The 27483-nt window shown below is 37.7% G+C and overlaps 1 protein-coding gene across 2 annotated transcripts; it reads left to right on the top strand.

The window, feature by feature from the left end:
- Nucleotides 1–333: 333 nt before the first annotated feature.
- LOC136714209 (serine/threonine-protein kinase ULK4) lies at nucleotides 334–27483 on the top strand. Of its 2 annotated transcripts, none has more exons than XM_066691562.1 (8): nucleotides 334–592; nucleotides 4079–4197; nucleotides 6619–6707; nucleotides 7079–7139; nucleotides 8253–8434; nucleotides 9386–9432; nucleotides 10725–10803; nucleotides 26641–27483. In XM_066691562.1, exons 1-8 carry the CDS (start codon nucleotides 480–482, stop codon nucleotides 26818–26820), a joined length of 870 nt encoding a protein of 289 aa, XP_066547659.1. In that variant the 5' UTR covers nucleotides 334–479; the 3' UTR covers nucleotides 26821–27483. The 2 variants fall into 2 exon arrangements, with proteins under 2 accessions (XP_066547659.1, XP_066547660.1); XM_066691563.1 differs by having other exon boundaries at nucleotides 4082–4197.

Consider the following 27483-nt stretch of genomic DNA (forward strand, 5'->3'; position numbering starts at 1 on the left):
AGTGAGATTACCAGTGAGGTTTAATATTTACTCCTAGTAGACACTACTCCCACGAAAGACCCGTTAAGGAAAACATTTGAGAACAACGAACAAAAGCGAGAACAGAATAAATGAATGAGTGAGTGAATTTAAACAAATATGTAATGAACGAAACACATACTGACACATTGCTGAACAAAAACATAATATAAAATGACATGCAATATCAATATGTTTTCTCTCTGGGCATTTGTAACTTGCGAGTGTCGCTTTGGCCTCAGACCTGGGTTGAGTGGCAGCGCTCTCGGCTTATCAGCGCCGCCTGCGCTGTTGTCCCGCCTACGTCACCAGCGCTGGGGTTCAGGGGCAGCTTTCCCTTCTTTCCCGCGGATTTCTTGCTGATCCTCTCCCTCCCAAGCTCTTGCTCCTTTCTCCTTTTCCGCCCATTCCCTCTCTCTGGCTTTCTGTTACCCACACTTTTCCAACAGTGTTGCCGAAACATGTTTTTTTCTTATCTTCTTCCTACTTTCCCTACCTCCTTTTCCTGTACCGCCCCCGCACACCTGAGTCGACCCCGCAGGGCTGAGGGTACCTGTTCGGTTCCAGCCGACTCGTGAGTAATGCATCTTATTTTTCGGTTATTAATAATATTATAAATAGTTAACTGCGTCGAAAGGGTGAAGCTATGAAGTTGCTGCATTAAGCTCATAGGTTGTACTGTCCAATGTGTTGTGTTTCGCTCTGGAGTGGGAAACTGGCCGCCGTATCCGAGGGCGTGGACACCAAAATGGCGTCCAAACTGCAATGACTGGTTGTCCCTCCGCCCACAACTTGAAGTTGTCCAAAAACCAGAGGAGCTGCGAGAGCATTTTCAGGGTGTTTTCTCGCAGGTATTTTCTTGATTTAATACAGCGATAATGTGACCACCCCCACTGTATTGTTGGGCGGGATTAAATATTTAACCAGCCGCTAATAATAGCAAACTTCACAACTAGTCATCATGGCGGTTACATTACAAAATAGAAGAAAGTACTAAAAAACGAAACAGTTGTGTAGTTTTCTAGTAGTGGGTGGGTCAAAGTTGTGTTTTATTGTGAACATTTTTTATTTAATAAATAATTAAGCCCAAGGTCTTGTCTTTAATGTCTGAAAATGTCCCAAGTGTCGTTCAGAATTCATTGTTATTCCATCAGTTTCCACTGCAACATGTTGTAAGTTATATGGGGGAAGTAAGAAACGGAGGGAAAGGGATGAATACTTTCATATTGTATTAGTCTTATTCTGTAATAAGATGCATGATGGATGTCATAACCTCACTCAGTTGAGGTAAATGCAGTCTGTATAATTCTGTTTCTGTTGCTTGTGTGCAAATGGAGTTGAATATTCCCAGGTCAACACTTACATGAAGACAGCAGTACCATGGATACTCCCCTTGTACAGGTGAAATCAATCAATAAATAACACTTAACAGAAGAACAGCCTTGTTGGAAAATCCGGAATCCATTTTCATATGTAACGTTAGAAATTTGAACACTTCAAAGCAAGCCCTGGAAACAAGATCTGGGCTGATATTTATAACTTTGAATAGTTTTGCTTTGCATTTTAAAGCAGCAGCAGAGCTAATACAGTCTGAGTGGGTGTGCTGTACAACTGGCCTAGTATGTTTTGATGAAGTAATGCATCCTAAATGAGAGAAACCATTAGACATTGCTGGTGGACAGAAATGTCATGTGCCTCAGAGTGCTGTCTGATAAGTCTGTCTGCAAGGGAGGAAGCCCTTTTCTAGATTGGGACAGACTGCATGAGTTCAGTTTAACTGACTATTTTGCAAGATCGACTTAAAAAGAACCAAAACTGAATGAATTTTGTTACATGAAAAAGTCGGTAGCATTACAAAAGATAACTAACAGAATTATATTAACGTTCACTTTATAACCAAACTCCTGTGTTCTTACCCATATACAGTGAGGGGAAAAAAGTATTTGATCCCCTGCTGATTTTGTACGTTTGCCCACTGACAAAGAAATGATCAGTCTATAATTTTAATGGTAGGTGTATTTTAACAGTGAGAGACAGAATAACAACAAAAAAATCCAGAAAAACGCATTTCAAAAAAGTTATAAATTGATTTGCATGTTAATGAGGGAAATAAGTATTTGACCCCTTCGACTTAGTACTTGGTGGCAAAACCCTTGTTGGCAATCACAGAGGTCAGACGTTTCTTGTAGTTGGCCACCAGGTTTGCACACATCTCAGGAGGGATTTTGTCCCACTCCTCTTTGCAGATCCTCTCCAAGTCATTAAGGTTTCGAGGCTGACGATTGGCAACTCGAACCTTCAGCTCCCTCCACAGATTTTCTATGGGATTAAGGTCTGGAGACGGGCTAGGCCACTCCAGGACCTTAATGTGCTTCTTCTTGAGCCACTCCTTTGTTGCCTTGGCTGTGTGTTTTGGGTCATTGTCATGCTGGAATACCCATCCACGACCCATTTTCAATGCCCTGGCTGAGGGAAGGAGGTTCTCACCAAAGATTTGACGGTACATGGCACCGTCCATCGTCCCTTTGATGCGGTGCAGTTGTCCTGTCCCCTTAGCAGAAAAACACCCCGAAAGCGTAATGTTTCCACCTCCATGTTTGACGGTGGGGATGGTGTTCTTGGGGTCATTCCTCCTCCTCCAAACACGGCGAGTTGAGTTGATGGCAAAGAGCTCGATTTTGGTCTCATCTGACCACAACACTTTCACCCAGTTCTCTGAATCATTCATATGTTCATTGGCAAACTTCAGACGGGCCTGTACATGTGTTTTCTTGAGCAGGGGGACCTTGCGGGCGCTGCAGGATTTCATTAACATGCAAATCAATTTATAACTTTTTTGAAATGCGTTTTTCTGGATTTTTTTGCTGTTATTCTGTCTCTCACTGTTAAAATACACCTACCATTAAAATTATAGACTGATCATTTCTTTGTCAGTGGGCAAACGTACAAAATCAGCAGGGGATCAAATACTTTTTTCCCTCACTGTAACTAAGCTCTGAAATGGATCAGCTGTAAATACAAGGTCTACTACTTTTCAAGGGACTTGTAGGCATTAATTAGAAAAAGAGTAATTAAGTGTGGCCTTTTTTTTGTTCCTCAACTAAATTTGTGGAGTGGTGTGTAGAATAGACAGCCAATCTGTCTGAATTTTGCATGTATATGTTTGTACAGTTACAATAATAGACCCTCAAAACACATGAAACAACATCAGTAACTCTCTTTCCATCCCTCCTTTCTTACAGAATCTAGGAGTCGCCACTGACTTATCCACCCCTGTTTTTATAGTCTAGGAAAGCACATGCTGAACTAACACTACTGTGAAACACTCTCATTAACATGATATAGAACTGGATTGTTGTCCAGTTGTTCTTGTACTCTGAGTTCTGGGAACAGAGCATTGTAAAGCTCTTGGGAATCACCAGATTTGGCGAGAAAACGCCTGACTTGGGAATTCTTACATCACAAGATAGCCTGAGTTTTGATGCTCGCAACTGTTGCTTCTCAAAATAAATCTGGTTTAATACTGCCTTAGAGTTAGGAAATGATCATGGGAATGTGAGTCAGTCTGGGCTCAAATTAAAACCTCACACTGTAATGTAATCAAACTTGAAATGATGGGGGCATAAAAGTGTAAATATGTGCTGTTTTGTTTAAGGTATATGAAGTCTTCTAACTACAAAGAATAAAAAAACAAACATAAATTGTAACCATTTTGATTGATAGTTAAAATAACTATGTGCTGCACAGTTTATTAAATAGGTTTTACTTTTAGAAGGAGGGTTTATTTTTCTAGTATTGTAATTCCCATATTCAAGTCCCAGTCAGCGCAATATTTCAGTAAGTCTCATTTCCTTAAATTGAAAGAATATGAAATCACCAATGGGGCATAATTTGGCCTATTTTGCCACTCCCCCATCTCCCACTTAATTTTGCATTTTCATTCTCTTTTAAAATCTTTTGGTCTCTGACATTGTGTAGTTTGTATTTGTATGGCAGTGTATCATGTAAGAGGAGGGAAGCTTGGTTGTTTTTTGTAACCCTGGGATTGGATATTTTTCAGCAGCAGCACTGAGAGGGGTGAGAGCCTGGTGTTAGCAGAGAGTCCTGCAGATGTGACCTTACAGGGATCAAGAGCCGGCCTGGAGAGCAGCCAGCATCTCCACAAGTCATTCAAATTAGGTAATGCTTTCCAGGAAGGGTGCGCACAGAGAGATTAACACGTATAAGTCGTGGGTCATTGGAACAGGAGATTCTGATTTGTGGTCAGAAATGATGCACAGAAATGGTTTTGTGAAGGTGTGATGATATCTCTGTCTCGATCTGCCCTCACTGTAACTGGTGCCTGAATTGGCTCTGACTTTTTATTGGGTGTTTTATTAATCACTTTCAAGTCTTTCCAAATGCTGAGTCCTGTTTTGTTCCCTGCTTTTGTTACACCTACACCAACTGGTGTACCAGAACTACCAGAGCAGTGCAATACTGCTGTTGTTATTTGTGTATTTCTATGTAATATTTCTTATACACAAGTGTAAACATTGCTGTGGCTTTTGATTTTTTTTTTCCTCCACAATTGTGTGTTTGGCTCTAAAAAAAAAAAAAAAAAGGTTCCCAACCCCTGCTTTAATATTTTAATCATTTATTTATCTTATACAAATTTCCATGACACTCCTGAAATGAGAATATTTGACAAATGTAAGTTTTAATTAGGGGCAAGTAACCTAATAGTTTGTTACTGTAATTAATTTCTATATCTGTATGAAACAAAGATTTGGATGTTTAAGAAGAACATTTAATTGTGAAAAAATCTATAATTTGTAATTAGAAAACTTAGACCAAGTTAATTAGGTGCAGATGAATGCAGGAATGTGGTTACATGTCCATTGAGGTTGTTTAGAAATAAATAGCCATAATTACGCAGTTAAATCAAATTTATCAATCCCTATTAAACCTTGTTTTTTGTTCAGGTTAGGAATGTTATGGATGTTTTTTGGGTGAATTTACTCAATTGGATATAGGTTTTCGAGGACCTGAAATTTTCTATAGCTTTGTTAAATGGGTAGTGCCCTCTGCTGTATTTACCTAGAACTGTGCTAATGCTGTGTTTTAAGATTCATTCAGTGTATGTTTCACTCAAATAAATGTTCTCATCTATCGTTAAAGCAGGCCATTATTTTTCAACCACGAACCAATAAATAATTGGTTATTATCCTTATCGGTTAATTTACAAGTTCCATTACACATTTGTAAAGCCAGTGCCTGAACTTAAGAAATGGAGAATTAATTTTACTATCTGTATAGTATTGTTTTCATTACTATATTTTGTGTTCTAAAGTGTTTCAGAGTTCAGAGTGTGAAAAGTAAAGTGAATACATAGCAGTGATGCTGGGTCTGAAATCATTCAGGAACAGTAGTTGAGCAAATTTGAATATTTGTTTTTTACATCTTGGCAGATTGCCTTCCATAGAGGTCAAAATATGTCCTGAGATTGCTAGGGACACTGCATCTAGGGATGTTGTAATGCAATTTAGCTTTCTCAGCAAAATTAAAACACTGCAAATTGTGAATGTCTGGGAAATCTGTATTGTGTTTAAACACGCTCACACACACATCATTATCAGCCTTTATCGTTCCACTGCTGGTCGAAGACCTCCCCTAGATGTTTTCCATTTCTTTCAGTGTACAGCGTTTTTTTTTTCCCAAGTAATACTAGCAAATCATCTTATCTTATGTTCGCATCTTTTATTTTGTTGTCTTTTATTTATTGTTTATTTATTATTATTAATTTATTAGCAGACGCCCTTATCAAGGATGACTTACAAAATATAAGAGCATTACAAAAGTGCAATAATACAGTATAATATTACAGATCAAAACATAATACAATTACAAGTTCAAAATTACACAAGTGCCCAGGAAAAATATATAGTTAATACAGAATTCAAGTCCTACATCCTAGATTGTAATAGCTAATAAGTGCAGACAAGATGTGAAATCATAGTCTTCTAGGTCTTTTTCCATCTCTTCTGATCCTTTCAATACCTTGTTTTGTCCATCTTTGGTCTGTTAATTTTCTCCCTTTCAGTGATGTGACATACAGTACTTTTATTTGTTCTCTGATCCATGTATTTGTTCTTGTTATTCAAAGCAAGATTTGACTATATCTTATAATTCATATGTTTGTGGCTGGTCTCTTTTCCTCATACAAATGTAATCCCACCCCTGTCATCAGGGTTTCTTTCATTTCCTGTGTTTGACTTCACTTCACTTTCAGTTATAATTTGATGAAATATATGTCTGTTTAAAGGTTCCTAACTTTGTAGCCTAGGTGCAAGATCAGATTTGCAAATGAATGCATATGGTGTCTTCTTGTATTTGACACTGTTTTAGCGTGGCTGTCTCGCCTCTTAAAGAAGGTACATTAGATTTGAAAGGATATTGGAACACTTGCACTGATCAGTTTTTATTGCAGGTGAACATTTTCTGCCAGCTCAGTGTTTTTATGTATTGGATCATTCTGTCTATAACTGTTATACTAAAGACGTTCTTCCACAGAAATAAACCTTTTCCTGCTGCATCCCTGACAGCACCTCATACCTGTAGCCAACCCGGGTGATGCCCATTCCCATCTTAAGGAGTTGATCTACATCGATTCTGACCTTGTTGTGACTCCGATCATTGACAATCCTAAGGTAGGGGATGCTTCATGACTTCATCAGGATTGACCATTTTCTCTGTTTTCTATATGTAAAAGGGCCATACTTCACAGATTTAAAATACATATTGAATTCATCTAAAGGTCACAGTCTAGGTAATCTGAGCAGATGTACTGTATTTTAAATTAATATAAAGTTAAACTGATTTTCTTCAGTTTGGGCAACTTCTTTGTCTCCCTTCCTTTCTTCTCTCTTAAATATAAATGACAGTTATTGTAATTTAAATGTGTGTCTTTTTCATTTTTTTTATTTATGTTGGGATTAGTACACAACAGGTAGAAATGCTCCACTTTTCACATTTAAATCATAATTATAAAAATAACTGAATTAATGCTTTGCCTTTGTAGATATTGAAACCTGCTCCTGTGAGATTTGATCCTAAAACATTGAGTGTCAATGCCTTTCCAGGTAAAGTATGGGTTGTAGTGCAGTGTTGTGACTGATATGAAAAGCGTTCATAAAAAGGACTTCATATGAAATGTTACGAAGGAAGGATTTTTAGGACCCCTTTTTACCAAAATTTTGAAATGATGTACATTCTTTAAAAGATAAAACGATCAGAGGAATATTTTTTATATTTATTTTCTTGATTTTTACAATTTATCTCGTTCTCCTTAAAAAAAAAACTTCTAAACCAAAGGGTGAAAAATACTTTTTGAAATCTACCCACTATAATATTTGTTTGTTTCCCTTGCTTGCACTGAAAGAAAACTGTAAGCAAAAACATTAATTTGTATACAAAGTTGAATAAAAATAAGTATAAGAATGTAACTGGATAGATGCCAAGTTACCCTTAGAGTTATTGATATCCTCTGTGTAAGGAAAGATGTATGTGATTCTGTGTAACAGTTAGATTAAATGCACAGCTTTTATAACATGCAATTCTACTTTACCACACATTATTGCAGAAAGCTTCTCATAAGTAATCCCCAGAAGCTATGTTTTTCTTTAATTGCCAGTTAGAATCATAACAATGTCAGACAAATCCATAGTCTTACAATACATACCTAATGTAGGTTACACATGAAAATAAAATAAACACTCCTTTGATTACCAAGATAAGTCTAGCGTTGCTTTTCACATTCCCCGAGTCTGTCACCACTACAGAATATCTTTCTATTCTGAGACTTTGTTTAATGAAATAAAGGATGCGTTACTGATTTCAGTAGCTGTATTACAGATGGTTGTGTTATTGTATTTTGTACTTTGGGGGTTCTGCAGAAGGTGCATTTTAGAAATACTTTTCAGGATACCAACTTCCAATGAAGTTGAAAGTGAATTATTTTCTGAATTGTCTACCTCTCCAACAGGACTGTGTTCGATGAGATGAAATAGTTTTGTCAAGCACCATACCTTCTGCAGTTCAGAACATCTTACCTTCATAACACGAGCGCAGTGAAACCCCGTACTTGCTGATGAACAGTAGACTAATGGTTTTGCTAATGTCGTTCAAGTGAGAACTGCGTTTTATTAGTTGTTAACCTGAGCGAGTGGCTGAGTAATTTAACCCTTCTGTTGCAGCTGAGAAACTGGCATCTCTGAACGATCAGGCATGGGACAGCTTTGTGCAGCAACTGTGCTCCTCACTGGGTCAGAGTGATAAGATGACTGGAGCTCCCAGGACAAAGCTGAACCTACTGTGCTATCTTTGCTCCGTGTCAGGCCATAAGGAAGCAGCCACAAGGTTAATCAACTCACAGCTGGTAAGTGCAGCCACCAGGACCGAGCTGGATGCCCTGCATGCTTTGCATTGCGGTGGCAGTCAGCCGCATTGTGCAGTGTTGACTCTTTCAGCTATTTAAAGAGCCCGCAAGGTTAGAACTCAATCTAATGAAGTTTAGGGCAGGAGGAGTGCCCTTCAAACAGCTGCAGTGTAGTCAAGCATGTGTCCTAATTCATTTTAGACTTTTAATGTTCAAACCTGCTTTTTATTGGTCTTTGTGTACTGAACCACCAATCTGGGGATGGAGGAAATTAATTAGGTAAGCAGTTAAATATGTCCCAAATCTTAAGGAAGTTAAACAATAGTCATCTAGGTGTTACAGGAAACTCCCATTTAAAGGACTGATTTCACTCAACTTTCTGATTTTCCGATTGGTTTTCATAAAATAGTGCTGTGAATAATGCTGTTATGCTAATGGGAACATGACATTTTTAAATGCTTCTAAATGTGTTCCAATTAGTCTGACGGTGATGCACAAATCAGTGTTTAACAAATGACCTTTAAATCATAATAAGTAATTAAAGTGAGAAACAAGGGACTGTGAGATGTGGTAATAACTGCAGAATAGTTTGATCTTAGTTTGATGTTTATGCATGTGCAGTTTTACAATGGCACACATCCTTCACACTCTGAACTTATTCACCCGATGTTTTTCATCCCCTTTAATTACTGTGACTGATATTCACAGAACCTGGGTATCCAGCCCCTGCACATAATAAACTAAAAGAAAGGTTTAAATTGGCCTTTTCCTCTTGTGTAGTCATTGAATGTAATCAATTATATATGAGAAAATATTATCTAGAATTTTAAGTTCTGAGAGAAAATGAATTTGACCAATAAAGGGTCACAGCATTTCACAACTTTCAGTTTTACCTTAGAAAAGTAATGGTTTGGTTCTTCATTTTTCATGATTTTTTATTTTTTTCAACAGTTCCTGTCATTAACCCATGTGTTGCGCACAGCTCCTAACTGGGATGTGTGAGTATTACACGATTCTGTTGGTTAAACCACAAGCATCTGCTTTCTACATTCACAGGGACCATTTCTGTGAAGAATGCTTGGCGTAAGTACTGCAGTGCGCTGGTGTCTGGCCTGTATACCGCCCTCTGCTGGGGGTTTATAGATGACATACTGCACAAAGTGCTGATTCATCAATTGTCTTCAAATTACAGTGAACATTACATTTTCAAATGAGAAAAACATTACTTAAAAATCCATTCCTGTCATGCTTTTTTCTGTTAAAATGTCCTTCTAACAGATGCCTTGTTGTGTGTCATACTGAAAGCACACATTTATTATCTGTGAGGTCTTGTCACGTACTTGTCATTCAGCTGAAAGCAGTTTTACATTTAGTACACATTGTCCAAAAATGTATATGCAGGTGATTAGTATTCTGGCTTATACAAAGTCTTTCCTGATCAGATATTGATCAAGGGAATCGGCCATAACAACAGCCTCTTGTTACCTGATCCATGTTTTATGTATTGTAATGTAACTTTGCATATGAAATCTAATCTGACTGTAATGTTTGTCAGATGTGTTGTGCATTTAAAACTAGTATACGGTGCATTATAGCTTCATGCAGTTCTCAGGAGTGGAGTAGGTTAAAGCCTCTGCAACACTTTTTCTAGTTTATTCCCTTTCGAAATGTTTTGAAAACTCTGATCAGAAGATTTTTGTGGAATAGTTAGTCAGCATGGCAACTCACAGTTCAAACCTAAAAACAAGAAACATTCAACCAATGTGAAATAAATTACTCTGAACTAGATACCAACCTAGATACCTTTTGATGTTGATGTATTCCAGTGTCTTACATAATAAAAAATACATAAACTAAGCAAAATATTGTGCTGTGTAGAACCCACAACAGTGAATGGGCTGTTTTTGGCCTGTGGTTAGTTGATGTTGAATAATGTACCAAGAGGTAATTGCAGTACAGATGCTGGGTGCTGTACTACTATGAGTTCACAATACATAAAGCAGTTCTCTTGAAGAAAAGAGGAAATTAAACTGATGTAGGCTGTTGTTCTTATACATAGGACCCCAGATGTTTTAAAAATACACAGCTAACCTACTGGAATATGGAGTTATCAATAATTAAATATATACATTGATTTCTTTAAGAAATATTTGAGCAGATTTGTGATATTGAATCGGTTCACTGGAAAATAGTTTAATTTGATTTGACAGCAATGCCTAGATGCTAAATGTATATGTATAACGTGTGTAATGTTAATGAAGTTTATATTGTTATTGTATTTGCATTCTAGGCGTGCCAAGGTGATTCGAGTGATTGGGTTACTGTCCTCTCATGCTGTAGAGCTGAATGAAGACGTGCCTGTTACAGAAGTAAGTCTATTTTACTTCAATTACACGTGAATTGAATCAGTGTAAAAAACAGGCATTGTTCTTACATTAAGAACTGTCACATGAACTTGTATTTCAACTTTACATGTTTTCAGTTTTTACCAAACTACTCAAACTTGATTAATACTGGACAGTGTTTTTTATGAGAGAAACACCGTCTTATCCTATATGAAATCCTTTTCACTTAATGTTGTTTACCATGGTCTGCAGCAACTGTTTCATACATAGAACCTGCCTTACCAGCACATTGAACGCTGAATACTTGCAGTTACATTTCAGTTAAACTTCCTTTGGAGGGACATATTTTTTTGGACTGATTCACAGTGAAAAGCAAAATGTATCTGAACAGGTAAGATGTTAGTGCTTTGCAGTACCAAGAACAATCACCAGATGTCACCCTAACACAGCATTTTGGATTCCCCATTGTTCTTGGTGGAAAATCCCGAAATGGTAATTTGTGTTGTGTATAAACCAAGAGATCTGATTCCTGTAAAAGGAAGCGGACGAGTCTTTTAAAGAGACACATCAATGTACTTTAGGAATACCGAGCTGTAGGGTCTTTCGAATCACCAAAAACACATGCGTGGGATTGCAAGCAAAACATCAAAGGTGGCGAACATGCATTGTGGTTAATTAGTTAAAATACAAAGTTGCATTTGATGTAGAAGCTGGCGCCTCTGTGCATGATCCACGGCTTATGTGGTTTTCCATGGCTAAGTACAGTTACATGTTGGTACATGTTCGTTAGTGTGCAGAGCTGCTCATCCAGTCGCTCTGTGGCTTGTGTCCTTGGCACCCTGACTTTATTGTGCAGCCTGAAGATATCGTGAGCGTCGTGGCTCTGAGGGTTTGGGTTATTCTGTCGCTCTGGCAGGCCTCCAGAACGCCATTGTGCACCGCAGGAGGGTCACTTCCCTCTGCGACAGGCAGGGCGGCATTGGAACATTACAGCCAGTCCACTACTGCCAACCAGACAGCTCACTGCTGAGAGGTAGTGGGCACTGCCAAGCACAGGGCACAGAAGGGCCTGCAGCGACTGCTGTCAGACCCTCGTCCTCAGCTGGCATCAGAGAGGAAAGCACAAGGGACTGTTCGTCCATTCTCGGCTACTTTTCATTGCCACACCTCTGAGCCTCTCAGCGCCTGCAGCTTTATTTACACAGCTACACATTCTACAGCTAGCAGTTATCTGAAAATAAGAAAAGTACCCAAAGTTTGTTATAACTGGAATTTCATTATTTGTAGTTTATTTTCATCAATGATCTAAAAAGGAATTAATTGTTGAATTAATGCTGTAATTTTCTCAAAAACTTTCCAATAAATTCATTCTTCATAACTCCCAATTTTTTTTTCCAGTTTTCACAATTTTCCAGAATTTGAATTGATCAATTTTAACTGTTGCAATTTTACATTGAGTGCTATATATTATACAGTATATTGATTTTACTGATAAAGAAAAATAATCGGCTGATTAATTGGAAATCGGCTTTCCCCCCCACCCTAATTATTGTTATCGGTATTGGTTTTGAAAATCCACTATCGGTCACGATTCAGTCACAATATCATAATTTAATCACGGTACTTACTAAAATGCTATTGAAAACTTCAAATAATATTAGTTTATTTACTTAAAGGACATACTTAAATATATATAACAAGGTAGCTTCAGAAGCAGGAGGACTTGTTGACAGCACTATTAGCTAGTGGGGTACGGGACGCCCTGCAACTTTACAGAAATTAAAACTTCATATCAGATAGTTTCATAAGCATAAGTTAATATAATCGCTATTTATTGCTTTCTGGTTGCCTGTTCTGGATTTTCTGGATGTTCTGGACTGATAAAAAGTGTTGATGTGTGAATCCTATTCTTAATTGAGAGCTTTCAACCAACCAGAAGGTGTTTATCCAGGTTTACAGCCACAGAGAAGGACAGGGTCAATCCCATATACTATAGGACACAATGTAAAAATTATGAAAACATGCCTATTTTAACAAGTAAGCCCGCAGTTTGTGTAAGTGCTACTGTCTTTTATAATTGTATATATATCCTGAAATGGCCACATTGTAAAAGTGCAGTATAACTGGTTTGTTAATTGTGGGTTTCAAAGTAAAGTAAATGGACGTTTTGTGTTAATGGCAATGCGGAACGCTTTTTTTTCTATGATCATTATGCTTTCTAATGTTGTTGTGGGTCTGTTGTGCACTGTTCACTACTTTACATCATTTTAATCCTAACTTTATATAACAGTTTGCCAGCTCCATCAGTGACATGAAAAACAACACATGTAAGATCAGTAAAACAAAGTATTAAACAACTCCACGTGAGGCACTCCTTTGAAGAGCTGTAGGAAACAGCAGCTCATCCCGAGTGCAATAAAGTAAGAGAGGTTAATTTAATCAAGCATATTGTTTCCAGTAAGGTCAAAACACATATCTCAGGGATATGTATGGCAAATGTAATGTAAATATCATCGATAAGGAGGTTATGAAGAGAATGTCAGCGGAACTTTAACATCGATTTTCTCTGTTGTATATTCCGAGTAGTGGGACTTTAAAATGTCATAATTTTGTGAGGAATTTACATCTTAACAAATAATATATCATTATAAAACAATAATCCATAATAAGTTTCTGTAGTAATAATTAAAACCAAGGACAAAACAACTTTTAGGCATATTTATTTGTTGTGATATTTTAACACGTTAATTCTTACCCCCAAACAAAGATGGTGGTATTGGTTGCTATGCAAGATATCACTGAATGCCGGATTGTCGACTGCAAGGATCGCAACATTAAAACACCAGTCTGTGTGCACCAGTACACAGCCATCACTGTTTTAATGCCCTTCAGGTTTAATGCCCTTCATGGTGACATGTGACCAGCAGTAAAATAATTCACCAATTTGAAAAAATCATGTAATATCATGTCATTAAAAAATGACATGAACAAGTATTTTTCTTTCTTCCTGTAATGAAAGATGCATCAGACTGCATCTGCTGTAATATTTATTACCATTTTTATAGTGGAACATTAAATTGCACATATACTTAGACACATAGTTACAGAATGTTGATCTATCTTTTCTTTCAGCAATAATTGTGCCTTGTTTTTTTTTATTTTATTGCTTTCATTCTTCTGGTAATTAACATAATTTGTATCACACTTTGTATGAAACCAGAAAGAACAGTGTTTCATTGATGCATTGAGAATGCACCACAGGTAATAAATGGCATAGCTTTAGTTATAAAAGAATCTGTTCAGTAGGAAAAGGCATTTTGAAAGCTCACCTTATTGAGCTAGTATGCCATATAAGGATCACTGTTTTATTTCACCGTATGTATTGACAGCCTCCATGTAGAGTATTGCACATTAAAGCCCAGTTTTGGGGTGATTGCATTTGAGAGATAATGATGAATTTGTGCGCTACTCCACTTTTGAGTCATTTTCCTGAAAAGTGAGAGCTCATTGTGAACATCTTCTGCCAAAACATGGCTTGCATTGGAAGCAGCAGTAACATCTGTTCCTTGCAAAGTTATCATTTAATTGAGTTATTCAGAAAAGGAAATCTTTCTGAGATGTATCCTATTTGCATATCACCTCCCTCAGAGCCCTGCTGCAGCAGCGAGTCACAACAATTCTGTTACATCTCTATATAAAATGTAAAAAATGTAAATGCAAATTTCCAAATACAACACAGTCTGCATTCATCCTTTCAGATAGCTGGATGACATGTTTTCAAAGTGTTTTAGGATATTTGAATATGAATATAATGATGTGTTATAATATGTAACTGATTGTTGCTCCCTTCATGGCTACCTTGGGCATATTAATCATTCCCCAGTGGACTTGCATGTTCTATAAACAAAATTATGTGAGATGTTGAAACAAACTCTCAGAGATTGATGCTGGTAGCCCGGGTTAGTATATTCGGTCCAGAACTACTTATTGCTTGTCTTTTACTGTACACAGGTATAATAAAACAGTATAAATGTCATTTAACATATGGCTTGCTGTAAGCTAGTATGATGTGCCTTAGTAAAGACTGTTAACACTAAATAACATAATCATTCATCATCTATGGTAAAGAAACAGTTCCTACATTACAGCCATTTATTTTTTGTTAAAATATTGCAGCACAGATTCCTGCTGAGACTCATTAACATTTTGAAGCTGCAAGTTGTTCTTATGTATTTATTTTACTGAAATGATCACCTTACATAAACTACTGTGTATTTTGATCTGAAATTACCAATAAGCGGCTCACAGATGGTACTACACGACAATCCTCTATTCTGATTTGCCATGACTGGATATGGAATAATCGAATAACCGAGAAGCGGTTTCCACTCTTGTTAGTCGTCACCATAGTTTGCTTTAAGAGATATTGATGCAAAAGAAATATGTTCATCTAATGCTATTTCCCAGTCCGGCAATTAATGGTTGTCGGATCCCCTCGTAGATTTTGTGTGTCTCATCTTGACTGAACTTTATCTGTTCAACCCCTCTATGGGGGGTGCGCCCCACAATTTGGGAACCTCCGTATTACAGCAGCCCTCACTGTAGAACCGGGTCACACGTGGAAACAAGAGACATTTTCTTATCTGGGGCTTGTAATATTTCCTATGCTTCACTTCACCTGCTGTGTGTACTGGTAACATTTGCTGGCATTTACTATGCACAGATTAAATCTCAAGGCAGCAGAGATACTTGAATGTGTTTTAACAGGTAGCTCTTACTTAAAGAAGTCACTGGCATTTGTTCATTCAGCTAAATTTTGCTTCGAATAAGTACATAAGTATAAGTACATAATTTGGTCTGATTTTCATGATTTCCTCGTGGGCACTAGGCTAAAACTTCGACTAATAATTTTGATCTCTGAAACGCAAGCTTCCCTCTTACCAGACTGTGGGTGTTATTAATGCATCATGTTTTGTTTTCAGGTTTCTTTGATTTACTATTGACACAGGTGATGTTTGTATCTCATGAAAACACCATTTAGTATTTCCATCTACAGGAAGCAATTCAGTTAATTATGGTAATGTACCGGATCACACACACAATGTATATTGACTTTATTGGCTGAGGAGGAACTGAACACAATAAGTCATCAGTTCATCTAAGGGTCTAGTTTTTCACAGAGGCAAAAATATCGGAAACACAAATACTGTGTGAATCAGGATTACATGATTTTAATCATTTAAATGGCGCTGCATTAATTATGATCTTATTTTCCACATATAAACTGGTTTATCAAGCTGATGTACAATAAATGCTAATAACTATGGATAATAATGACAGTATTGTTGTTGTCAGCTGATCCCTCATTAGCTGCTATGAGAAAATATACTCTATCCACGTGTAAAGACATACAAAATGGAAAGCTGGTATGTTGAAGAGGAAAGGCATAGGTTGTATACCCTGTCCTTGTATGTCTTGTTTTATGTCCAGTAAATATCCTGGCACACCAGAACCATCATTACTGGAGAGAATCCCCACCGAGGACAGTGAGAGAGTCTTACCCCTTCCCGAAGGCACCTCATTAGCACAGTGTAGGCGGCTGCGGGAACGGCCCAGCATTCTCCAGGGTGTTCTTTCTTCTCCTGTTGGGAAGGGGAAGGAATAGCTGTAAGCCGAACGTGGTTTCAATGGCTGCACAAGACCACTAAATACAACAAGGGGAACAATTAGGGTTACACAAAACAATTATAATTAGAGAAAATAAAAGCAGCTCTATGTTTACTGATATTTAAAGAAAATCCTATTTGACTAAAGGATCACATATTATGTGAGGCGCAAAGTTGTGTGGGTCACGTGAAGCATCACATGCTAGTCAACTTTAATATACAGATGAAAAATGCATAACTTTAAAAACGCACATGACTATAAATACATACAGATCTCTTCCTCAAAGATAATAATGGGGCAAATGACACACTGAACAAAAATATAAACATGTCAATTGTCAGTCCCGTGTTTCATGAGCTTTGACACTTTCCAAACACACAAAGCTTATTTATTTCCGATTATGTGCACAAATGTGTTTACATCCCTGTCAGTGAGCATTTCTGCTTTGCCAAGATAAGTAATCCACTTGACAGGTGTGGGATATCAAGAAGCTGATTAAACAGCACCATCATTATACAGGTTCCTGGGGACAATAAAAGACCACTCTAAAATGCCACAGTAGTCTCAAGTTATGAGGGAGTGTGCGACTGGCATGCAGACTGCAGGAAAGTCCTCCAGAGCTGTTGCCAGAGAACTGAATGTTAATTTCTCTACCGTAAGCCGCGTGTGACCACGGCAGCCCAGGACCCCACATCCGTCTTCCTCACCTGCAGGATCTTCTGAGACTGGCCACCCAGACAGCTGATGAAACTGTGGATTTGCACAATCTGACAATTTCTGCACAAAGTGTCAGAAAATGTCTCAGGGAAGCTCATCTGTAAGACCAGGGTCTTGACCTGACTCCTGTCTGGTGGACTTTCCTACAGTCAGCAGGACAATTGAATGCTCCCTCAAAACGTGAGACTTGAAATCCATAGATTAGGGCTGAATGAATGCATTTAAATTGACTGATTTCCTTATATGGACCGTAACTGTACAATTTTTGAATACGGTATACATCTCTCTCCTGAGTCCAGCCCAGAAGAAAACATCTCATTCCAATGAGGTCTGGTCACATCATAGGAACATAGGACTGCTTTTTTAAGCAGAACACTTATATGTAGTTTCAGTCTTTACGGTAGGTCAAAAATCCAGTGTCTAGTGTGAAGAAATACATGGACCAATCTCATACATTCAACAGCAAGCTACAGTATTTCCCCTTTGGCATTATTTCATCCAAGGTTATTAAGAACAGGAAGTGAATGGAAAAAACTGGACTTTTAGCTGAAAGCTGACAAGTTGCTCATATAGGAGCTGTGATGTAGCAAGGCCCATTCCTTTGTTTACAACATTGACTCTGAGTGCTATGTGAACTCCATTAAAAATGATGTTCTCTATTAAATGCATGGCAGCACACAGGATGTCCAGAGGGGAAAAATACTCACCTTTGGGTTGGTTTCTGAGGGGATGTAGGTGGCCATCTTGTTTAAGGGCAATGAGGCCAGTACCAAAGATGCTCTATTTAAATAGAAGATCGTTGCCAATACAGAGGCCATCTTCTTTGAGGCTCTTACGTTCTTTCCTGGCCATACTACTCCTAAGGGGGGGCAAGATGTTTTATTTGTTTGAAAAGTACATTTGTATTTGTATTTGTATTTGGCACATAAGGTTTATTAGGTTTTGTTAATTGCATTTAAAACGTTATGTTTTTTTGTTGCCTTATGGGAAAAGATTTGATGTGGGAGAGGGGCCCTTGAATCAAGGGAATAAAAGCAGGTTGATGAGTTTCAGAGAGAGCAGTTGAGGGAGCTGGCTTAGTACTGTTGCCCCAACATTAATCCTGCTTTAGCATTTATTGTTTTGTTTTCCTTTAATTTATTTTTTTATTTGTTTTATTTAGATCACTTTGTTTCTTCCCCTACAACCCACCAAATAAATACAGTTTTCATATGGACATTTTTTTGCAGGAGCTTCTGATTATGTGATTCTTGACTTAGTGGGATTTCAGTAAGATTTACAGATGTCATCTTCTTTAAAGAGGTTAAGAGAATGACATCGCTATGCATGTTAAAACACCCAAGACTATATTTAGAGCTGTGATCTTAAAGTCATGACCATTGGCCCAAGAACTCTAAACTTGATTTGAAGAGCCAGCCAACAATAGAGAGGCTATCTCCCTGATAACTACAGCAAAACAAGACATACAAGGACAGGGTGTACAACCTATGCCTTTCTTTTTCAACATACCAGCTTTCCATTTTGTATGTCTTTACACGTGGATAGAGTATATTTGCTAATAGCAGCTAATGAGGGATCAGCTGACAACAACAATACTGTCATTATTATCCATAGTTATCAGCATTTATTGTACATCAGCTTGATAAACCAGTTTATATGTGGAAAATAAGATCATAATTAATGCAGCGCCATTTAAATGATAAAAATCATGTAATCCTGATTCACATAGTATTTGTGTTTACTACTGTGTGAGAGAGAGAAATGCAATGGGGCTTGAACATTATGCATTATTTTGGTGCATGCCTCTCTCTCTTTCTCTCTCTGTATGTGTATGTATGGATAGATAGATAGATATATGTAGATGAATAGACACATACACATGCATACATTATTAATTTGTTACCCAGAATAATCAAAATTGATCATGATACTCAAGTGAAAAGAAACATTGTGAATCAGAAATGGTATTATGTCCAATAAATACCTGTTGTACAACATGCATCAATTACAGCATGGAGCAAACAGTCTCCAATTCACCCAAGTGCTCCAGAAATGTTGCTTACTGGTGCAGAGCACTGATAGAGCAGGAGTGTTGATGATCTCCTCTTCACTGAGCTCTCGAGAGGATATTGACCAGCATTGATGTGAAATACTTCCCAAAACTCTAGTCTTAAATTACTTAATGTACTTTTTCCATAATTATTTTTGTATTAGCAGAGTAGAATATCAGAGTAATAGTTGATGAGAAGAGGCTGGTTAAACATAACAAAGTGACTAAATTGAGAAGCGTGTTACTTATTAATTAGCAATAATGGAAAATGTATGCCTTTCGTTACCTTTCCCAGGCTGAACATTACTTAGAAAGAAAGGATACAAACATAAGTGTTTCCTGCTGATTCAATGTACGACTAGGTCTGTTAGCTCCCCTCATTCATATCATGTTTTTTGTTTAACTTTTCCATTTCTAAAAGCAGGCAATGTTGTAGTAGGGGTTCTTAAAGCATCTATCTACTGCGTCTTGAAATCAAATGAAACCTGGGGTTTGTTCTTCTTACGTGGATAAGTAGGTTAGCCAGCTAAATGTCAGGATAACTGCATAATCTCTGAACTTTCCATTCTCCAAAGCGAGCTTAAAGGTCAGCCAGCTATGTTACTAGAGCAACATGTCCAGCATCTTAAACTTGCTCCCTGTCAGGTTAAAGCTAGGGTGTGTAATCCAGAGAGGCTAGCAGTTAGCAAGCTAGCTTTGAAAGCATAGAGCCCGCCCTCGCTTCAGAGGTGTCTCCAGAGCCACGCCTCCTCTATCACACATGAACACACACACACAGAGCAGAGATTAAGGGCCAGGAGGAGAGACTGGAATCGATCGCAACGGTTTCAGATTACCTCATGTCTCATGTCTGATTAAATAGTTGAAACAGTTGGTGGTGGTGGCCTTATGAATCCATGCACCAAAGGTGTGGATGTTGCAATGTTTTCGTAACTTTGAAAACTTAAAAATAATGTATTTTTACACCGTAGCTGCTGTTAGCGTTGAGAATTCGTAAAGGTACACAAACTACATGAGCTAAATACTTCATTACATTAACAAAATATATCAAAAACGCTACGTAGCCAGTAGTGCCTTCTACACTGTGTAGGCAATGCGGAAAATCTGCAGTGTTTAGCAGGGCTGGAAGTTTGTATGTATTATTCTTCGTAAGTACTGTGCAGATAATGTACTAGTTTTGGTAATTGCAGTTATAAAATGAATTCACCAACCCCCCCCTTTATTCACATAATTTAGCTGAATTACATCCCCTTTGAGGTTTTGACGATAAGTGTTGCTGTGGGAATAGAGTGTTAAAACATTGTCAGGGGGATATTTTCCTTTCAAATGTAAGTTTACTGCACCAAAAGCATCAGGGATCAGCCTGTGAATTGAAAGCAATAATCAGATCCAGTTTAACACTATATGCGTGAAACCTATGAAAGATTTCTAGTGCCAAAATACAAAACAAAACGTATGTTGAAATTAAAAAATTATTGGCGTATTGCTTTACATGATGTTGCGAATTTGTCCTGCCATAATGAAATACAACACACACTGTTAAACAGTACAAGCTTATGTTTGTGTTTTATCCCTGCTGAAATGCTTTATATCATTGTAGTATTTTAATGCCACAATTCAATGTAATAGTAATCATTACATTTAATGATTACTAATTACTTAAAATAGTGATTGGATCTGATTAAAATACGGGGACGGGGTTAAAGGCGTCGTATCTTGTATTTTGGCAGTAGAAAACTTCGATACAAACCTTGATGTTCAAATGTAGACATGACAACTAAATATCCACTAAATAAGTTCACATTCACAGCCAACTTCTTATCCAACATTTCCTTTTCCTTCTCCACTTTCCTCATCTTTAAGGAACTGTAATTCAGATAGGCTGTAAGCAAGATCAAACACAGTACATGTTCCAACAGCCTAGAAATAATATAGGCGGCTAAATGATAAGTATACACTAACGTTCAAATGTTTGGGGTCACTTAGAAATGTCCTTGTTTTCAAAAGAAAAGCACATTTTGTGTCCATTAAAATAACATCAAATTGATCAGAAATACAGTGTAGACATTGTTAATGTTGTAAATGACTATTTTAGCTGGAAATGGCTGATTTGTAATGGATTATCTACATAGGTGTACAGAGGCCCATTATCAGCAACCATCAGTCCTGTGTTCCAATGGCACGTTGTATTTGTTAATCCAAGTTTATCATTTTAAAAGGCTAACTGATCATTAGAAAACCATTTTGCAATTATGTTAGCACAGCTGAAAACTGTTGTGCTGATTAAAGAAGCAATAAAACTGGCCTTCTTTAGACTAGTTGGGTATCTGGAGCATCAGCAATTGTGGTTTCAATTACAGGCTCAAATTGGCTAGAAACAAAGAACTTTCTTCTGAAACTCATCAGTCTATTCTTGTTCTGAGAAATGAAGGCTATTCCATGCAAGAAATTGCCAAGAAACTGAAGATCTCGTACAACGCTGTGTACTACTCCCTTCACAGAACAGTGCAAACCGGCTCTAACCAGAATAGAAAGAGGAGTGTGAGGCCCCGGTGCACAACTGAGCAAGAGGACAAACACATTAGAGTGTCTAGTTTGAGAAACAGACGCCTCACAGGTCCAAAACTGGTGTGAAAAGAGATTAATAGTATGAATGGCTGAAAAAGAATCAAGAATAACTGCCAAAGAGATACAAGCTTACCTCCAAGGAGAAGGTACGTCAGTTTCTGATTGCACCATCCGTCACTTTTTGAGTGACAGTGGCCTCCATGGAAGAAGAAGAAAAATATAAAAAAGCCAGACTGGAATTTGCTAAGATGCATATTGACAAGCCACAATCCTTCTGGGAGAATGTCCTTTGGACAGATGAGTAAAAACTGGAGCTTTTTGTCAAGTCACATCAGCTCTATGTTTGCCGATGGAAAAATTAAGCTTTCAAAGAAAAGAGTACCATACCTACAGTGAAATATGGAGGAGGCTTGGTTATGTTTTGATGCTGTTTTGCTGCGCTTCACGCAGGGTGCCTTGAATATGTGCAGGGCACAATTAAATCTCAAGACTATAGGCATTCTAGAGCAAAACGTACTGCCCAGTGTCAGAAAGCTCTGTCTCAGTTACATTTTCATTTGTTTTATTATTTACAATACAATGTTGAAAAACAAAATCAAAAGCAACATCTGATTTCTATTAAATTTGGAATGAACAATGGTGGATGCCAATTACTTTGGTCACTTTCAAGTTATTTTGGAGGAAATTGTGCATTCTTTGTTTTTTGTGGAGGGGTACCAACAAATTTAAACACGTCTGTAAGAAGTGCCCATCAAGCCAATCCAACCTGTGGCAGGTGCTTCAGGAAGCATGGGATGAAATCTCTTCAGATTACCTCAACAAATTGACAACTAGAATGCCAAAGGTCTGCAAGGCTGTAATTGCTGCAAATGGATGATTCTTTGACACAAGCAAAGTTTGAAGGACACAATTATTTCAATTAAAAATCATTATTTCTAACCTTGTCAATGACTATATTTCCTATTCATTTTGCTATATTTCCTATTCAGACTCATTTCATGCATGTTTTCATGGAAAACGAGGACATTTCTAAGTGACCCCAAACTTTTGAACAGTAGTGTATATTTCTTTATGTTGGCCAGCATAGAGGTCTATGTAATATCTGCATAAGTCTTGGATAAGAACATGAGAAAGTTTACAAACGAGAGTATGCCCATCGTGCTCGTTTGATGTCCATTAAGAAGTAAGTGATCCAAGGATCCTATCCAGTCTATTTTTAAATGTTCTGAAATTTTCAGCTTCAACCACATCGCTGGGGAGTTCGTTCCAGATTGTGACAACTCTGTGTGAAGAAGTGTCTCCTGTTTTCCATTTTGAATGCCTTGAAGCCCAATTTTCATTTGTGTCTCCGGGTGCGTGTGTCCCTGCTGATCTGGAAAAGCTCCTCTGGTTTGATGATGTCGATGCCTTTCATGATTTTGAAGACTTGAATCAAGTCCCCACGTAGTGTCCTCTGTTCCAGGGTGAAAAGGTTCAGGTCCTCAGTCTCTCAGTAGGACATTCCCTTCAGACCTGGAATAAGTCTGGTTGCTCTCCTCTGAACTGCCTCTAGAGCAGCGATATCTTTCTTGAAGTGTGGAGCCCAGAACTGTCCACAGTATCCAGATGAGCTCTAACTAGTGCATTGTACAGTCTGAACATTACTGCCCTTGTTCTAAATCAGGGGTTCCCAATGTCTGGTGATGGAGGGCCAATTTCTGGAGGTTGCATGGGACCGGGCGGCTGCAGTAGAGAATTAAGCACCAATGAAAACAAAATGTCCCAAATCATAGTTTTTTATTTCCTATACTTCTCTGTTAGGGAACATTTATGAACTTGAATGGTTTTATTAATTTTCCCCCAAATTACGTGCAATTTGTAACAGAAAATGTTCAGAAAGTATAAAAATATAGTAAAGGTTCAGAAAAGGGGTGGTTGAAGGCTTTGGGGGGCCGCACCAAACATCCTCAAGGGCCGCACTTTGGGAACCCCTGCTCTCAATTCTACACTTTTGACAATATACCCTAGCTTTCTGTTTGCCTTTTTTATTGCTTCCCCACATTGTTTGGATGGAGAAAGTGAGGAGTCCACATAGACTCCTAGGTCTTTCTCATGTGTTACTTCATCTAGTTCTATTCCTCCCATAGAGTAATTATAGTGGATATTTGTGTTACCTGAATGTAATACCTTGCATTTGTCCACATTGAATTTCATCTGCCAGGTGTCAGCCCATATTGAACAACACCGTGTTTTAGGGTAATTAAAATCAATGCGATATAAACTATGTATGTAACTTATTTGCAATTGTTTGTCAGGCTTCTTCCCTGGCTTTTGCAGACACAGCAATGTCTTTATTCAATATAATGTTCTTTGCCTCCTCATACCCTTCCATAATAAGTGCTGAAATTCTACTTTTGGGGCCACTGAGCGTGCTTTCATAGCCAAACGGGAACGCACACTTATCGTTAATGAGCGAAGACTGGTTTAAGCTAATGAGCTAATTAAATCTGAGAAGTGTTGGAAGAACCGAATATCCTGGATATCAGTTTGCGTGTTAGCTTAAGCTCCGATGTCTAATGTCTACTTATTCTGGATTTGTTAAACCACGTACAAAGAACAGACCCTCTGATCTTGTTCATTTTGGTGCCTTTAATACATACCAGTGCTTTTAGACTATGAGAGATGCAACATGTACTGAGGCTTAAACAATGCATGCTAAAGTCACCATCTCTTTAGGTATAACACCAAACAGTGTTTTAATTAAACCAAGTGCCCAGGCAAGAAGTGACAGATAACACTACATGCAGCAAGTGATACCATTGTCTGCAAACAGTAATCTTAGCATCCATCATCCTTCTAAAGGATTTAGCAGAGACACCATTAGTTGTTAGCAACCAGTATTTGTGGGTCAAACCATTCATGCAATCTTAATTGAATGAAGAGAGACAGTTAAGTAGTGTAATTGTGTGTTTTTGCCGAAATGGGATGCCAGTTTGGTTTCCTCTTGATGAAGAAAATGCACGTTTTAGTATGTAATCATGCTGTTATCTGATTTTACGACTCCAAAATGTTGAAATATGATATCTGTAATTTTGAAATAGGCTATCACCAGTATAAAGGGAGATTGTGATTGAATTCAAAGCAAATAGTTAATTATGTATCTATCCAAATAATTTTGTGACAAGTAACTAAACATATGCAGCCCTTATGGAAAAAGAAAAACACAAATGCAAAAAGAAAAACGCAAAAACCAAAAGCAGAACGTTAAAGCAAAAGGAAGAACACAAAAATACAAAAACAAAAACACAAAAACAAAAACGAGCTTCACAAAAACTAAAAGATTTTGTTTTAGTTTCTTCTTCCGCCAGCCGCATTATTTCGAAGCCCACTGGGGCAAGCTACACGCACAAACAGGACTGCCATTGGTCAGCGTCTCTGTGCTCTCTGTGCACGAGAGAAGCACTCGATTTTCAAGTACAATTGTTGATGCAGGTTATATTACAAAGGTTAGAAAGTGATGTTAGCCTACTTTAAGTGTTTCTTAAAGCAATTGCCATGCACGTGGTTTGTTGGCAAGTAAACAGAAACAACTAAACACAGTTGTAACACAGAAATAAGGACCGATTTCACAATAATGAAGAAAATCATGCTTTTATTAGCTGAACACTAAAACGTTACAGTTCATACAATACTGTCTGTGCGTATGTGGGTCTCTGTGTGTGTGCGCGTGCGTACATTTAATACATAAGAGGACAGTGTTTACTGTAAACACTACAGGGAACACACACATATAAATGGTGCAATGAATGTGAGTTAAGCTCTCTGTTTAAACAGTGTTTATTTCTGATATTAAAAGTGATTTTGTCCCAGAGCTGGTATTTTTGCATTCTATATTAACAAATATAGGTCTTGATCGAGATAAGAAATTAGCCTACAGGACCTACATTTGTTGCTCTGTACAGTGTATCTCCACTAATTAAACTTCCCTGTAAAGACTTTACAGTCGATAGAGTCATTATTTGTATTTTGTGTTTTGAATAAATGAAGCTAGAGCGACATTCAAAATTGTAATTCCAGGAGCCGCGTGATTTCCGGGTCTGCATCAATACGTATACTTTAAATAGTGTTTTTATTTTTGTTTTTGTGTTTTTCTTTTTGCAATTGTGTGTTTCGCACTTCAGGGCCACCGTAGTTTGTGCTATAATGAGCGACCATGTACCTGTTATGTTAAGGAAACACCGGTATTAAAATTCTGGTCTGATCGTCCAATACTGATACTTTCCTTTTCTTTACCTATAGAACGAGAGCGGGCACCGGGCAGGGGGACAAGATCGAAAGTGCTTGTGTTAATATAGGTTTTTTTTTTATGTTCAAGCATTTGTTTGGCCAGCACCCTTTTTAAAATACAGCAGCTGGAAACCCTACTTTCCTGGAATAACTTCCTGCTATTTCAATGTATTTACAAACATATATACATATTGTATTTGTTTTAACAGGCTGTTCTGTTTTTCTCCTATGAATTGTTAGGATTTATTAACAGAAATAAAGCCTTACAGAACAGAAATGAGGATACAGCCTAATCTATGTATTTGTACGAACATGATGTGGGTGACGCAGAACTGATAAGCATAAATGCTTATATGCTTTTTCATTTGCTTGCTAGATGTTGAAATGTATTGCTTTTTTGTTGTTGTTGTTGATTCTTTCTTGGTTTTTAAGAAAGTTTGTGGCCTATTTGTTTTGATTGTTTTGATGTATATATAATTCAGTGATCCTCATTGACTCTTGAATATCTGAGCAACATTTCTCAACAAAATCTCTTGTTTCTTAATATTTTGTAATCGCACTGAAACTGTCTGATCTGCTGTATGTTTCCCCAGGCGCTCTGCAGAATCACACGGCACTCCGCCAGCGCCTTCCACAGCATGATTGACCAGGTGGGCTTGCCCGCCATCCTCAACAGCCTGGTGTGCGGAATAAGCCGCGTTCAGCAGCACATGCTCACCATGTTCTCCGCAGTGCTGGCGTCTGGGGTCCACTTGCAGTTAATTGGCCATTAACTGTGATGCAGGATTTTCTCCCCCAGCTGCAGTTAAATAATTATCCTGGCATTTCAACATCTGTCTTAGGTGACGAGCAGTGTTGGATTATATGTCTTTTCTCTGCAGACAGTGGGGAAATCATACAAGTGTAAAGATTCTGAAAAGCTATAAAAAAATATTTGGGCGGGGCTTAAGGGTTTATTTTTTGCCTTCTGTGTTTCTCCAACATTTTCCTTGAATTGGTTTTTTTACAGACATTGTAGCACTTGCAATTAATATTTTATATCTGTATCTTATATTGTATATCAAGATTTGTTTTAAATCCATTTTGATTGCTATTTCTGTCTCTCTTTCTCTACCTCACTCTGTTTGGAATAAGGCCTTAACTTGTTCTTTGTATAAAAGTAAAAAAAGAAAGAAAATGCAATAATTAAGGATTAAGAAGTAAAGTTGGTTCCACTGGAGCAGAAATAAAATAGAAAATCTACTGAGTTGAATATGAATGCATAGAATAAGAGTACCTGAGCACCACTGAGTGCATATTGTCCGTTTGTATTATTCTGATAGAAACACAATCTTCAAATGTCAAAGTGCACTGTGCTTGAGAACTAACATGTTTGACATTGTTGTTTATCTGTGCCTTGCTAAATAGAAGTCTTATAAACTATGTGTTTATTCATG

Source organism: Amia ocellicauda, chromosome 18 (assembly GCF_036373705.1).
Source record: "Amia ocellicauda isolate fAmiCal2 chromosome 18, fAmiCal2.hap1, whole genome shotgun sequence".
Classification (NCBI taxonomy): domain Eukaryota; kingdom Metazoa; phylum Chordata; class Actinopteri; order Amiiformes; family Amiidae; genus Amia; species Amia ocellicauda.

Coding starts and splice junctions, on each gene's coding strand:
- LOC136714209 (XM_066691562.1), top strand. CDS start 480: ATGTTTTTTTCTTATCTTCTTCCTACTTTCCCTACCTCCTTTTCCTGT. Junction 6,708..7,078: donor CGATCATTGACAATCCTAAG/GTAGGGGATGCT, acceptor TTGCCTTTGTAG/ATATTGAAACCTGCTCCTGT. Junction 10,804..26,640: donor AAGACGTGCCTGTTACAGAA/GTAAGTCTATTT, acceptor ATGTTTCCCCAG/GCGCTCTGCAGAATCACACG.